Genomic DNA, 16,088 nt, shown 5'->3' with positions numbered 1-16,088 from the left:
TTTGTTTGTTTCCTGATTATCTCCTGGCTCTGCCAGGAAACTTCCTAAATTTCAAATGCTGTACAACCCAACAAAATACTAGAAATCTCAAAAGAAGTGTCTACAGATCCAGAAAAGACATTTGCTGAATTTCATACAATGTCAGAATTGGTCAACTATGCTCAGAAACATAGGACCAAGTGTTCCCTAATTTGAGAGGACAAATAAGTAACAACAGAAGAGAAAAAAACATAGATACTATATTTCAAATGATCCTGTTTTAATAATTGTCACTGAAAAACGAAAGTCCGATCCAGATACCAAATCTGTTTCAACAATAATAGCTAGAAACAAGAGTAAAAATTTCTTTAAAGTTTTAAAACAGGTGGAAGAAGATCCAGAAATATTTATTCCAAGATTTGTAAGAGGGGATAAAACATGGCTACACTGGATGATCCTGAAGAAAGAGCACAAAACAATGGCTACCAAAAGGTGGCAGCACTTCAGTCAAAGACAGAGAGGACCAGTCAAGGGAAGAGGTCATGGTAACAGTTTTGGGGAATGCTCAAAAGATACGACTAAATGACTTTTTGAAGGGCCAAACCATCATTAAATGGGCTTACTAACAGAGTTTTTGAGAAAATTAGCCAAAGCATGAGCAGAAAAACCATTATCAGAGAGTTCTACCTAATCATGAAAAAGTTCTTGCTGTTGCATTTCACTGAACAAAGGGCAGTTTGGCAAAAGTTTCAATGGGAAATCATGAGGCGTCCACCTTACAGTCATGATGTGGAACCTGCTGACTTCTATTTCTTTCCTAGTATTAAAAATTCTGCAAACGGCACCCAGTTTTCTTCAGTTAATAATGGAAAAAAAGATTTCATGGAAATTGTTAAGTTCCCAGAACCATCAGGGCTTGAGGTACAAGGTGAGGGCAAGACAGTGCTTGAAAACTGTCTTGAAATTGATGGAGCAGATGTTAAGAAATAAAATCAAACGGTTTTATTTTGGTCTTTTAATCCCAGTTTTGACACATGTTTGAAAGTCCCCTCACAAAACATCAGTCCTAGGTAAAGAGTTGTTATCCTGTATTGGTTCTTCTTTCTGTGATTTTATCTTGCTGTGTTATTTTCTGTTTTACTCCCAAGAAGACTCAGTCTGCGTTTTTTTGAATCCACAGATACGGAAACTGATATAATGGAAGGCCAACGGTAGAACTCAGTGGGGTGTGTCGAGGCTGAAATTCACCTAATCAACCTCTGGGGCACAGCAGTCCACCTGGCGTGGACCGTCCCGATTGTCTGCATTGTGCTGACGGCATGAGTACGTATTGGGGCGGGGCAGCCCAGGAGCTAAGAGGGTCAGGGCTAGAGCCGTGAGTGTGGGCCTGCCGTGGGCCATATAAGGCCCAGCTCTGGCACCAGAGCTGCATTCCGTGTAGGACAGCAAACCGCAGAGGTCACTCCAGGCTGTGGCTCCACATCCCGAGGACCAGAAGCGGGCCTGCTCAGCTGTCTGCAAGGACCGGCGCTCCAGACCAAGTGGCCGGCTGCACCGAGGACTGAGCTTGCTCCAGGTTGCCGTGACTCCACGCCCGAGGCCTGCGGTCTGCCAGGACCAGCGCCCCTGAACCAGGGGCCCGCTGCTCCGAGGACCGAGCTCCCTCCAGGCTGCGGCTCCACATCCCGAGGTCGCTGCCTGGCTTCGTGTCCCGCCGCCCTGAGGAAAGAGCCGAGACCTCCAGGACAGTGACGCCTGCACAGCTCTGCTGAGATGGCGGCAGGGTCCACTACGCTGCACGCAGTGGAGAAGCTGCAGGTGCGTCTGGCCACTAAGACGGACCCCAAAAAGCTAGAGAAATATTTGCAGAAACTCTCCGCCTTGCCCATGACGGCAGACATCCTGGCGGAGACTGGAATCAGAAAGACGGTGAAGCGCCTGCGGAAGCACCAGCACGTGGGCGACTTTGCCAGAGACTTAGCGGCCCGGTGGAAGAAGCTGGTGCTTGTGGACCCAAACACCGGGCCTGATGCACAGGACCCCGAGGAGAGCGCGTCCCGAAAGCGCTATGGGGAGGCTCTTCAGGACCAGGAAAAGGCCTGGGGCTTCCCAGAGAACCGGACGGTCCCCAGAAGCCCACCTGACAGTCCTGAGCACAGACGGACAGCACACAGAACACCTCCGGGACTCCGGAGACCTCACCGAAGGTCTCCCAGTCGCGAGCACAGAGCCCAGAGAAAGCGCCCCAGAGGGGCCCCAGCTGCTTCAGGCCCCCATCGGGCCCCTCCATTGCACACCGCTCCCCTCCCGACGCCCGAGGGCCCTGAGCCCGCTGTGCCCGGGAAGCAACCCGGAAGAGGCCACGCTCACGCCGCTCAGGGCGGGCCTCCGCTGGGTCAGGGCTGCCAGGGCCAACCCCAGGGGGAAGCGCTTGTGAACCACAGCAAGGGGCACAAATCGTCCCACCAGGAAAAATGCCCCTTGTGTGCCCAGGGCGATTGGCACTCCCCTACTTTGATCAGGGAGAAATCATCCTGGGCCCGCTTAAGAGAGGAAACCCCAAGGATGCCCTCCCGGGAAAGTGCCAGGGACAGGCCGTCCTCAGGTGACGCCAAGAATGACAAGGAAGGGGGACGAGCTGGCGGCAGCCAGCCTGTCCCCGCCTTGGTGGTGGCTCCAGACGGTCACCCAAATAGGCCTCATCACAGACACTTGAACAAGAAGATGCCCAGTCTAGATGGCCCGTACCCAGGAAATGGGACACACCACCTCTCCTCTGAGGAGAAAGAGCAGCTTTCCAACGACCAAAAGACTCAAGAGGGGAAGCCACCAACGGCTCATGTGGGCAGAATGTCCATGAGCTCCCTCTCTGAGGTGGAGGAGGTAGATATGGCTGAGGAATTCGAGCAGCCCACTCTGTCATTTGAAAAATACCACACTTACGACCAGTTGCCGAAGCAAAGGAAAAAGACTGGGAAATCTTCCACCACTGCACTTGGCGATAAACAAAGGAAAGCAAATGATTCCAAGGGCACTCGTGTGTCCTGGGATTCAGCTAAGAAATTGCCTCCTGTCCAGGAAAGCCAGTCAGAGAGGCTGCAGGTGGCCGGCGTTGATTCCGCCGGGCCGAAAACGGTGCCCAGCCATGCCTTCTCAGAGCTCTGGGACCCCTCAGAGGCCTGGATGCAGGCCAACTACCATTCGCTATTGGATTCTGACTCCATGACCTCCCAGGCAAAGCCAGAAGCACTCACTGCACCAACCTTCCAGGAGGAAACTGCTTTCACTGGAGGCAGAGTGAATGCTAAGATGCAGGTGTACTCGGGCTCCAGGCCTGCCTGCCAGCCCCAGGTGCTGACGCTGCGCCAGCAGTGCATCCGGGGGCTTAGACACAATCCGGACGCCCTCGGCGACGTGGGAGGGGTCCCCTACTCGGTTCTTGAACCCCTTCCGGAAGGGTGGACGCCTGATCAGCTGTATCGAAGAGAGAAATACAATGACGCACTCGCTGGGGACACAGATGAATTATGGAGGATTCGTTGTCTCCAGGACTTCAAGGAAGAAAAGCCACAGGAGCACGAGTCTTGGCGGGAGCTGTATCTGCGGCTTCGGGACTCCCGAGAGCAGCGACTAAGAGTACTGACAGCAAATATCCGATCTGCACGTGAAAACAACCCCAACAGCGGAGAGGCAAAGATGATCTATTTCAACTCTGGGGCCAAGACGCCTTATGATGCTTCAAGGAGGCAAGAGAAGTCTGCAGGAGCCGCTGACCCTGAAGATGGAGAGCTCAAGCCAGCCCCCAAACCCGCGGGCAGCAGCCACGTTCCCTCCAGCAGGGGCAGTGACAGTGGTGGCAGAGACAGCAGCAGCAGCAATGTCCTTCACCGGCTCCCTGAGAAGAGGGCCAACCCCTGCCTGAGCAGCAGCAATGAGCGCCAGGCGCCCGCCACCAAAACCCGGAAACCGGCTGCCAAGAAAGTGGCCCCGCTGATGGCCAAGGCAATTCGAGACTACAAGAGGAGATTCTCCCGACGATGAACTCAGGACTTGCCTTGCAGGTAAAATCTGGAGGGAGGAGGACCAATGCAAAGTCAATGCGGGTTGGGGAATGAAACTTCCAATGGACACCAGAACCTTTAGCTTGGTGCAAAGTTGAGCCTTTGAATTCTGTAGGTGTCACGTGCTGGCCCTGTGATTTTACCTCCCACACCCAACCACTACCTCCCAGCCTGGAGGACACCTCAGAATTCAGAAGATATGAACACATTCGGAACAATTATCTTTTGGTTGTTCACTGATCGTTTTTTAAATAACACCCTAGTTGTAATCATAAATAAGGAACAAGATGTGAGATTCCCTTTTTCCTTTCTTTTTTTGGAAATCATCAAGTAGATAAGAACTTATTAGACAAAAATTCACAAGCCATTAGGTGACACTGATAACTCCAAATACATAAACTCTTTATTGTTGTTGTTGTTGTTGTTTTAATAAAACGCTGGGCATGATCCTGTATTCATGACCCATCCTCCTTTGGGAGGCCAAAGAAAGCAAATCGCTTGAGCCTAGTAGGTGAAGACCAGCCTGGGCAAAACAGGGAAACCCCACCTCTGAAAAACATATCAAAATTAGCCTGGCATTGTGGCACAACCCTGTGGTCCCAGCTTCTTAAAGGGCTGAGGTGGCAGGATCGCCTGAGCTGGGCAAGCAGAGGTTGCAGTGACCTTTCATCATTCCACTGCACTCCAGACTGGGAGACCGAACCAGAGCATGGCTCAAATAAAACTGCTATTACTTAGAAAAAGGAACTATCAGATTTCATAAATGAATGGTAATCACTGGTAAATTTGTCAAGCGAAAATAGTTTCCTGAAGTAACACGTAGAATAATTCACAATCTTTTCACCCATAAGCCCTATGAAGGAATGGAGACACCTTAATCAGTTTATTTAGGTTCTGAATCCAAAAGTCTAAAGCTGCCAATAACACTTTCTGATTACCATGAGATGACCAGGTTAACAACCTGCAGTTCAGATCACAGGGGCTTCTGCAAGCTATATTGAACCTTTACATTTTAACAGAGGGCATTTGTTGGCCTCACACAGGCTGATAATCAAAAGAATGTGTGCCAGCTATGACACACACACACACACATAAAAAGCCAGGAAACAGAGAAACAAGTAAACTGCATTTAAGAAAGACAGGGAAGCATTCGTTCTAGGTAAAGGGAGTTGATCCTATCAGTGACCAAACAAAACTCAAAGAAGGCCGGGTGGGGAGCTTCACACCTCTATTCCAGCACTTTGGGAGGTTGAGGCTGGTGGATCACGTGAGGTCAGGAGTTCAAGACCACGACGACCAATATGAAAAAATCTCATCTCTACTAAAATAATCCTCATTCTAGGAGATTGGAAGCTTTACCAGTATTGCACTAGGGTCCTCTTTGTGAGGGAGCTGGAAGACAGGAAACACAGCACATTTACATATTTGGCCACACACCGAGGAGGGGTAATTCTCAAAAAAGCCTTAACACCTGAATCCTCATCCCCCGATTCTCAGGCTATAATCATTTTCCTTCTTTAGAAGAAACACACACACACACTCTCACACAGAGAGAGAGAGAGAGAGAACTCATGAGAATTTAAAAAGTAAGCCAAACCGCCATCGACAGCAGAAACAATAGCTGACATCATAGACACTTCAAATGCTTCTGTTTGCCTCATTCTGACTGAAAGATTAGAGTGGAATTCGGCTGCTCAAACCGTGGCACCAACATCACCCGCAGGCCAGAGCAAGCCTTTCTGAGGAGGTTTTAAAAACAGCCGGTGGGAGCAAGATCCTGAAGAGTTTCTTCCAAGACTGCTAACAGGAGATGAAAGCATTGGCTCTGCGACGGGATCCTGAAGACCAAGCACGAGGCCATGGCTACCAAGAGGTGGCAGCGCTCCATTCAAAGCCACAGAGGAGCAGTCAAGAGCAGAGGTCATGGCCACCGTTTGGGGGGGATGCCAGAGGGATTCGGCTGGTTGACTTTCTGGAGGGCCAAACCGTGATCACATCTGCTCACTAGGAGAGCGTTTTCAGAAAGTCAGCCGCCAAAGCTGGAGCGAGAACAGTCCTCACCAGAGAGTTCTTCTCCACCACGACAATGTTCCTGCTCATGCCTTTCACCCAACAAGGGCAGCTGGGCAAGACTTGCCGCGGGAAATCATGAGGCGTCCACCTTACAGTCCTGATTTGGCGCCTGCTGACTTCTTTTTGTTTCCTAGACTTAGAAAATCTGTAGAAAGCACCCAGTTTTCTTCAGTTAACGATGGAAAAAAGATTTCAGGGAAATCGTTCCAGACCCTGGGGTTTTAGAGGATACAGCAAGGCTGAAGTAGGAAAAGACACTGCTTCCAAAAGCGCCTTGAACTTGATGGAGCCGATGTTGTGAAGTAAAATACACCTTTTTCATTTTTCTCTCTCTGTCCACTTGTCCTACAGATATTTGGCAAGTCCCCTCACACCACGTCAATCCTAGGTAAAGGGTTGTTATCCTCTGTGGGTTCTTCTTTCTACCATTTTGTCTTGCGGTGTTGTTATTTTCGGTTTTACTCCCAAGAAGATTCAGTCATGTGTCCTTTGGAATCCACAGACGTGGAACCTGCCAACCACGGAGGGCCAACGGTAGAACTCAGTGGGGTGTGTCCAGGCTGAAATTAACCTAAACAACTTGTGGGGCACAGCAGGCCACCTGACGTGGACCGTCCTGGTGGCAGCATTTGCTGGCCTTAGCCGATTACACGTGTCCGAGCGGGTAGCCCAGGCCAAGAGAGGTCAGGGCTTCCAGCCTAGGTGGAGCCTGGGGCTGGCTATAAGGTCGGGCTCTGGCAGGGGAGCTTCACTCGGCCTTGGACGGCGCGCCGCAGAGGTCACTCCAGGCTGTGGCTCCACATCCCGAGGACCAGAAGCGGGCCTGCTCAGCTGTCTGCAAGGACCGGCGCTCCAGACCAAGTGGCCGGCTGCACCGAGGACTGAGCTTGCTCCAGGTTGCCGTGACTCCACGCCCGAGGCCTGCGGTCTGCCGCCGCCAGGACCAGCGGCCCTGAACCGGGGGCCCGCTGCTCCGAGGACCGAGCTCCCTCCAGGCTGCGGCTCCACATCCCGAACCGGGCAGCGAGGACCCGCGACCCCAGACTTGGTGTCCTGCCGCCCCCAGGACAGAGCGACCGCCGGGACAGCCAGGCCTGCACAGCTCTGCTGAGATGGCGGCAGGGTCCACTACGCTGCACGCAGTGGAGAAGCTGCAGGTGCGTCTGGCCACCTAGGCGGACCCCAAAAGCTAGAAAGCTGCAGAAACTCTCGCCTTGCCATGGCGGCCCAGACATCCTGGGGCTACTTGGAATCAGAAAGAGCGGTGAAGCCTGCGGAAGCGCACCAGCAAGTGAAGCGACTTTGCCAGAACTGGCGGCCCGGTGGAAGAAGCTGGTGCTTGTGGACCCAAACACCGGAGCTGATGCACAGAGACCCCGAGGAAGCGTCCAGCTATGGGAGGCTCTTCAGGACCAGGAAAAGGCCTGGGGCTTCCCAGGGAGCGGAGTCCCAAGCCCACCTGACAGTCCTGAGCACAGGCGGACAGCACAGAACGGGACTCGGGGGCCGCCACGGAGGTCTCCCAGTCATGAGCTGGAAGCCCAAGCCCAGAGGGGGCCCCAGCTGCTTCAGGCCCCAGCCGGGCCCCTCCATTACCCACGCTCCCCTCCCGGCCTTGAGGGCTGACCCGCTGTGCGGGAAAGCAACCCGAGGAAGAGCCCGCATCTCACACCCGCTCAGAGTGAGGGCCTCGCTGGGTGGTCAGGAGCTGGGAGGCCAACCCCAGGGGAAGCGGCTTGTGAGCTACAACAAAGGGGGCTTCTGCGTCGTCCAGCGGGCTTCAGCGCCCAGAAGTACCTCCCTGTCCAGGAGAAGCCAGTCCAGAGGAAGCGCAGGTGGCCCGGCGTTGATTCCGCCCGGGCAGCCGGTGCCCCAGCCATGCCTTCTCAGAGCTCTGGGACCCCTCAGAGGCCTGGATGCAGGCCAGCTTCATTCTGGCTTTTGAGGGCCATGACCTCCCAGGAAAGCCAGAAGCACTCTCTCCGCTTAGCGTGCCGGGAGGGCTTAGCCTTCACTGGACACAGGTGAATGCTAAGATGCAGGTGTGCCGGGCTCAGGCTGGCCTGCCTGCCAGCCCAGATTGCTGACTGCGCCAGCAGTGCATCCGGGGGCTTAGACACAATCCGGACGCCCTCGGCGTGGGGAGAAATTCTCGGTTCTTGAACCCCTCCCGGAAGAGGTGGGCGCCCTGATCAGCTGTATCGAAGAGAAATACAATAGCCTTTCATGGGAGACACAGATGAATTATGGAGGATTCGTTGTCTCCAAGTTCAAGGAAGAAACCACAGAACTGAGTCTTGGCGTGAGCTATCTCTGCGAAGCAGGACTCCGAGCAGCGGCTCTTGAGCAGTCCTGTGAAAATCCGATCTGCACGTGAAAACAAACCCATGGGCCGACAGACAAAGATGATCTGTTTCCAACTCTGGGGCCAAAGGCGCCTTATGATGCCTTCAAGGAGGAGGTAAGAAAGAAGTCTGGGAGCGCTGACCCGAGGGAGAGATCAAGCCAGCCCCCAAACCCGCGGGCAGCTTGGCCAGTTCCCTCCAGCGAGGTGGGGCCATAGGGGCGGTGGCGGCGGCCTGGTGAAGTGGCGGCTGACCCCACGGCTTGCTGATGGCAGCAGCAGCAGCAGCAGCAGCAATGCCAGCTGTGAGCAGCAACAGCAGCAGCAGCCCTTCACCCGGCTCCCCTGAGAGGGCCAACCTACCCGAGCAGCAATGGCGCCAGGCGCCATACAAAACCAGGCTGCCAGAAAGTGGCCCGCTGATGGCAGAGCAGTGAGACTACAAGAGGAGATTCTCCCGGAGATAAACTCAGGACTTGCCTTAGGGTTAAAATCTGGGAGGAGGAGGAACAATGCAAAGTCAATGCGGGTTGGGGAAAGAAACTGCCAGTGGACACCAGAATCTTTGGCTTGCGAGATTGCGAAGTTGAGCCTCTGCGACCGCGAGTGTCAAGTGCTGGCCTGTGATTTTGCCTCCCACACCCAGCCACCGCCTCCCTGCTTGGAGGCCACCTTAGAATTCAGAAGATAGAGGCATTGGTCCGGCTCTGCTTTGGCTGTTCACTGATGATGGATTTTTGTTTTTGTTGTTTTTGAGAGGGAGTCACAAGCTCTGTAAGCCCAGGCTGGAGTACAGTGGTGCCATCTCCAGCTCACTGCAGCTCACCTCCCGGGTTCAGCCATTCCCCTGCCTCAGCCTCCCCAGTAGCTGGAGCTCCCAGGCGTGCACATGCTGTATGTTTTAGAGCCGGGGTTTCCACCGTGTGAGCCAGGATGGTCTCGATCTCCTGACCTGCGTGATCCATGCCTCGGCCTCCCAGGTGCTGGGATTACAGTGAGCCACCACCCCTGCCACCTGATCCTTTTCCTAGTGCTGACCTAGAATTTTGCAATCATAAACAAAGGTACCACATGGCCTTGAGATTCCGTTTTCCTTTCTTTGAAATCAGCGAGTACATGAGGACTTCTTAGACACAAACTCTCAATCTGTTAGTTGGCACTGATAACTGCCACTCCATAAAATGTTTTGTGGTTGTCGTTGCTGTTGCTTTGTGTTAAAGAAACGGCCGGGCATGATCCTGTAATCGTGAGCCATCCTCCTTTGGGAGGCCGAGGAGGGCAGATGGCTTGAGCCCACAGGGTGGAGACCAGCCTGGGCCAAATGCAGAAACCCCGTCTCCACAAATGATACCAAAATTAGCCTGTAGGCGTGGTGGCGGCCTGTGGTCCTCTGGTCGCAGCTTCTTAAAGGACTGAGGTGGCAGGATTGACTGAGCTGGGCGAGCGGAGGTTGCCGTGACCTTTCCTCATTCCACTGCACTCCAGCCTGGGTGACAGAACCAGAGCATGTCTCAAAGAAAACCGCTATTTCTTTGAAGAAAGGAACTATCGGATTTCATGAATAAATGCTAATAACTGGTACGATGGCGAAGTCAAAATAGTTTCACTAAGCACCGCATACAATCATTCCCAATCTTTTCACCCAGAACCCCTACGAAAGGTTGGCGACACCTTAATCAGCTTATTGAGGTTCTGAATCAAGAAGTCTGAAGCTGCCAATCAGACTTTCTAATTACCATGAGATGACCAGGTTAACAACCTCGAGTTCACCTCATAGGAGCTTCTGCAAGCTTCGGTGAAGGTTTGCATTCCAACTCAGGGCATTTCTTGGCCTCACGCGGGCTGGTAATCACAGGTCAGTGCCAGATCGACCTACGGCGCACCTGCGCACACGCACACCGCAGCCCCGCCCCCACACACACCCTTACCGTAAAATCGTAGCATAGATTGTGTCAATAATCGAGGGAGCAGAGAAAAGACACAAAGACCTACGCCGAAGCCAAAGCCAACAGGGCAGTCCAGAGATCAAAGTCGGCATGCCCTGGGCTGTATCCCAGCAGGAATGGGTGCTGGGAAGCTAGCTTCTGGAAGCAGGCACCTGAGTGGATGCAGGTGCAAGTGAGAAGGCATTCAAGCCTGAAGGACACATATGGAGACAGGACAGGGGAGCCACAGAGACACCTTCAGGAAGACAGAAAAGCATTACGTTCAGGGGAAGGACATGATCCGATCAGCGACAGTGAAGCCTCAGACAAGTCGGGCGGTATTGCATACCTGTAATCCCAGCATGTGCTTTGGGAGGTGGGGCCTTGAGGATCCACCTGAGGAGACCGGGAGTTGGGAGACCAGCCTGACCAATATGAGGGAAATCCTGTCTCTACTAAAAAATACAAGCAGCTCAGCAGGCTTTGCCGGCCAGGCGCCTGTAATCCCAGCTACTCAGGAGGCTGAGACAGGAGAATCACTTGAACCGGAAGCGGGTCTGCAGTGAGCCCAGACCACCCATTTGCACTCCAGCCTGGACAACAAAAGCAAACTCCGTCTCAAAATTAAAAATAAAACCTCAAGCTCCCCAGCAAGGGCCGGAACAATGCCAGTCTCTATTTCGACAGCAATTCAGAAGAGGAATCTCAGGCTGACACCAAAACCTCACAAGACAGCAGAACACATCCTCCCAAAGGCGGAGAAGCCACATGCTCTTTCTGGAGGGTGGGTGGCCACCCGATCACTTGCAGCCCTCCCACTCCCACCCCGGCCAGTCCCTGAGGTCAAATCCCGGCAACCTTTCTTCCTGGAAGCGTTTCCTGCCAGGGTGGAAATAAACATGATACAAGCAAATACAACTCAAAACACAAGGAAACAATTGGAGCAAGTTCTAGCCCTCAGTGGCTCCTCGTGCTACAATCCGCTACTGCTGAAAACAGCGGCCGCACCCACTGAACTCATTCATGACTGGAGACCGTGACAAACCATAGCAGATCACTGCTCCCACCGCGACACTCGCTCTCAAATAGACACAAAGGAAACAAACCCCACACAAACTATAAACCTACCCCAAACAGAATTCAGAATCCACCGAAGGATCATAACAGTATATTACTACACTTTGTTGGGAAGTTCGTTCGAATTCCCCTTCCGACTGTTTACAAACTAATCCCTCATTCGGGGCTCTGGAAGCATTGCCAGTATTGGCTGGGGTCCTCTTACGTGGGGAGCTGGAGAGACAAAACCGGCCAAGCACATTTCCCTCTTTCTCTACATGCCACGGAGGGGTAATTCTCCAAAAAGCCTTAACACCTGAATCCTCATCCCCCGATTCTCAAGCTATAATCATTTTCCTTCTTTAGAAGAAACACACACACACACACACACACACACACACTGCACACACACACAGAAGTCATGTGTGAGAATTTAAAAAGTAAGCCAAACCGCCATCGACAGCTTGAAACAATGGCCTGACATCATAGACACTTAAATGCTTCATTTTGCCTCATTCTGACTGAAAGATTAGAGTGGAAGTCGGCTGCTCAAACCGTGGCACCAACATCACCCGCAGGCCAGAGCAAGCCTTTCTGAGGAGGTTTTAAACAGCCGGTGGGAGCAAGATCCTGAAGCGTTTCTTCCAAGACTGCTAACGGAGATGAAGCGGTAAATGCGACGGGATCTGAAGACCAAGCCGCAGTCCATGGCTACCAAGGGTGGCAGCTCCATTCAAAAGCCACAGAGGAGCAGTCAGAGCGAGGTCATGGCCACGTTTGAGAGGGATACCAGGATTCGACTGGTTGACTTTCTGGAGGGCCAAACCGTGATCACATCTGCTCACTAGGAGAGCGTTTTCAGAAAGTCAGCCGCCAAAGCTGGAGCGAGAACAGTCCTCACCAGAGAGTTCTTCTCCACCACGACAATGTTCCTGCTCATGCCTTTCACCCAACAAGGGCAGCTGGGCAAGACTTGCCGCGGGAAATCATGAGGCGTCCACCTTACAGTCCTGATTTGGCGCCTGCTGACTTCTTTTTGTTTCCTAGACTTAGAAAATCTGTAGAAAGCACCCAGTTTTCTTCAGTTAACGATGGAAAAAAGATTTCAGGGAAATCGTTACATTCCCAGGACCCTGGGGGTTTTAGAGGATGGGCTAGAGGGCGGGGAAAAGACACTGCTTCCAAAAGCCTTGAACTTGATGGAGCCCATGTTGAGAAGTAAAATACACCTTTTTCATTTTTCTCTCTTAATCCCACTTGTCTACGAATGTTGGCAAGTCCCCTCACCACGTCAATCCTAGGTAAAGGGTTGTTATCCTCTGTGGGTTCTTCTTTCCACCATTTTGTCTTGCGGTGTTGTTATTTTCGGTTTTACTCCCAAGAAGATTCAGTCATGTGTCTTTTGGAATCCACAGACGTGGAACCTGCCAACACGGAGGGCCAACGGTAGAACTCAGTGGGGTGTGTCCAGGCTGAAATTAACCTAAACAACTTGTGGGGCACAGCAGGCCACCTGACGTGGACCGTCCTGATTAGCCCGCGCTTTGCTGGCCTTAATGATTCGTGCTCGAGCGGAGTGCCTTAGCATTGAAGCGGTCAGGGCTTCCAGCCTAGGTGGGCTAGGGCTGGCTATATAAGGTCGGGCTCTGGCAGGAGCTTCACTCGGTATGGGCGGCTTTGCCCGAAGGTCGCAGGCTGTGGCTCCATGTCCGAGGACCAAGCCGGGCCTGCTCAGCTGTCTGCTGCAGGACCCGGCTCAGACCAAGTGGCGGCTGCACCGAGGACTGAGCTTGCTGGGTTACCCGGCGCTCACGCCCGAGGGCCTGCGGTCTGCCGGGACCAGCCCCTGGTGGGGGCCCGGCTGCTCAGGGACCGGGCGCCTCAGGCGCGGCTCCCATCCCGAACGGACGGGGACCCGGAGCCCCAGACTTGGTGTCCTGCCGCCCCCAGGACAGAGCCGCGACCGCCGGGACAGCCAGGCCTGCACAGCTCTGCTGAGATGGCGGCAGGGTCCACTACGCTGCACGCAGTGGAGAAGCTGCAGGTGCGTCTGGCCACTAAGACGGACCCCAAAAGCTAAGAAATATTTGCAGAAACTCTCTCCGCCTTGCCCATGGCGAGCCGAACATCCTGAGGAGACTGAATCAGAAAAGGCGGTGGCGCCTGCTTGAAGCCCTGCCAGCGTGGTGACTTTGCCGAGGAGACTTAGCGGCCGGTGGAAGAAGCTGGGTGCTTGTGGACCCAAAACACTGGGCCTGATGCACAGGACCCGAGGAGGCGTTGGCAGCTATGGGAGGCTCTTCAGGACCAGGAAAAGGCCTGAGGCTTCCCAGAGCAGGGCCGGTCCCCAGAAGCCCACCTGACAGTCCCTGAGCACAGGCGGACAGCACACAGAACACCTCGAGACTCGGGAGACCTCACGAAAGGTCTCCCGATGTGACACAGAGCAGAGAAAGCCCAGGGGCCCCGGCACTTCAGGCCCCAGCCGGGGCCCCCTCCATTGCCACACCGCTCCCCTCCCGGCCTTGAGGGCCTGAGCCCGCTGTGCCGAGGAAGCAACCCGGAAGAGGCCATCCGCGCCCGGCTCAGGGCGGGCCTCCGCTGGGTCAGGGCTGCCAGGGCCAACCCCAGGGGCGGCTTGTGAACCACAGCAAGGGGGCACAAATGCGTCCACGCTGAGCTTCCCGCGCAAGAAATTGCCTCCCTGTCAGGGAAAGCCAGTCCAGAGAGGCTGCAGGTGGCGGCGTTGATTCCGCCCCGAGGGCAGCGGCACCTTCTCAGGCTCTGGGACCCCTCCCAGAGGCCTGGATGCAGGCCAGCTTCTGATCACCGCTTTTGAGCCATGACCTCCCAGGAAAGCCAGAAGCACTCTCGCACCAACGTGCCAGGAGGCCCGCTCACTGGACTGCAGGTGAATGCTAAGATGCAGGTACTTTCGGGCTCCAGGCCTGCCTGGCCCAGGTGCTGGCGGCTAAGCCAGCAGTGCATCCCGGGGGCAGACACCATCGGGCCGCCCTCGGCGGCGATGGGAGGTCCCTACTCGGTTCTTGAACCTTCCGGAGGAGTGAGCCTGATCAGCTGTGAAGAGAAATACAATAGCCTTTTCGCTGGGGACACAGATGAATTATGGAGGATTCGTTGTCTCCAGGACGCTAAGGAAGAAAAAGCCACAGAACACAGTGCCAGGTGTATCTCGCGACGGGACTCCCGAGAGCAGCGGCTACGAAGCGATCACCCTTGAAAATCGATCTGCGTGAAGAAAACAAACCCATGGGCCGACAGACAAAGATGATCTGTTTCAACTCTGGGGCCAAGACGCCTTATGATGCTTCAAGGAGGCAAGAGAAGTCTGCAGGAGCCGCTGACCCCGAAGAGGGAGAGATCAAGCCAGCCCCCGCCAGCGGGCAGCATCCCGCGTTCCCTCAGCGAGTGGCGGGGTGAAGCCCGATGGCCATAGGTGATGGCGGCCTGGTGAAGCGGCAGGGACGGCCTGGCGGCAGCGGATGGCAGCAGCAACGCGCTTGGCAGCAGCAGCAGCAGCAGCAGCACGAGCAGCAGCAGCAGCAGCAGCGTCCTTCACCGGCTCCCTGAGAAGAGGGCCAACGCCTGCCTGAGCAGCAGCAATGAGCGCCAGGCGCCCGCCACCAAAACCCGGAAACCGGCTGCCAAGAAAGTGGCCCCGCTGATGGCCAAGGCAATTCGAGACTACAAGAGGAGATTCTCCCGAAGATAAACTCAGGACTTGCCTTAGGGTTAAAATCTGGGAGGAGGAGGAACAATGCAAAGTCAATGCGGGTTGGGGAAAGAAACTACCAGTGGACACCAGAATCTTTGGCTTGGTGCAAAGTTGAGCCTCTGCATTCTGCAGGTGTCAAGTGCTGGCCCTGTGATTTTGCCTCCCACCCAGCCACAGCCTCTCTTGGAAGGCCACCTTAGAATTCAGAAGATGGGAACGCATTCGGGTCAGCTCTACTTTGGCTGTTCACTGATCGTTTTTTGTTTTTTGTTGTTTGAGAGGAGTCACCGGCTCTGTAAGCCCAGGCTGGAATTACAGTGAACCATCTCAGCTCACTGCAAGCTCTGCCTCCCGGGTTCACGCCATTCCCCTGACTCAGCCTCCCAGTAGCTGGGACTCCAGGCGTGCACCACCACACCCCGCGAAGTTTTTGTATGTTTTTAGCGGGGGGTTTCGTGTGAGCAGGATGGTCTCGATCTCCTGACCACCGTGATCCATGCCTCGGCCTCCCAAGGTGCTGGGATTACACGCGTGAGCCACGCGCCTGCCACTGATCCTTTTCTAATTAACGACCTAGTTGCAATCATAAACAAGGTACCACATGTGAGATTTCCGTTTTTCCTTTCTTTTGAAATCAGCGAGTACATGAGGACTTCTTAGACACAAACTCTCAAAGCGGTTAGTTGGCGCAATGCTTTACCACTCCTGCAAAATGTTTTGTGGTTGTCGTTGCTGTTGCTTTGTGTTAAAGAAACGGCCGGGCATGATCCTGTAATCGTGAGCCATCCTCCTTTGGGAGGCCGAGGAGGGCAGATGGCTTGAGCCCACAGGGTGGAGACCAGCCTGGGCCAAATGGAGAAACCCCGTCTCCACAAATGATACCAAGGTAGCTGGCGTGGTGGCACGGCCCCTGT

General features: G+C 54.1%; 2 protein-coding genes across 3 annotated transcripts in view; one reads left to right on the top strand and one right to left on the bottom strand.

Moving 5' to 3' along the window:
- KATNAL2 (katanin catalytic subunit A1 like 2) overlaps positions 1 to 16,088 on the bottom strand; it is a 143,979-nt gene that overhangs the window by 70,076 nt on the left and 57,815 nt on the right. The gene's annotated exons all lie outside the window — the stretch shown is intronic.
- ELOA2 (elongin A2) lies at positions 1,695 to 4,446 on the top strand. The gene is made up of 2 exons (XM_003914351.5): positions 1,695 to 4,040; positions 4,156 to 4,446. The coding sequence occupies exon 1, from the start codon at positions 1,753 to 1,755 to the stop codon at positions 4,018 to 4,020; it is 2,268 nt and encodes a 755-aa protein (XP_003914400.2). The 5' UTR covers positions 1,695 to 1,752; the 3' UTR covers positions 4,021 to 4,040; positions 4,156 to 4,446.

This window comes from Papio anubis, chromosome 19 (assembly GCF_008728515.1).
Source record: "Papio anubis isolate 15944 chromosome 19, Panubis1.0, whole genome shotgun sequence".
Classification (NCBI taxonomy): Eukaryota; Metazoa; Chordata; class Mammalia; order Primates; family Cercopithecidae; genus Papio; species Papio anubis.
This window is presented reverse-complemented; position numbering and strand designations above follow the sequence as displayed.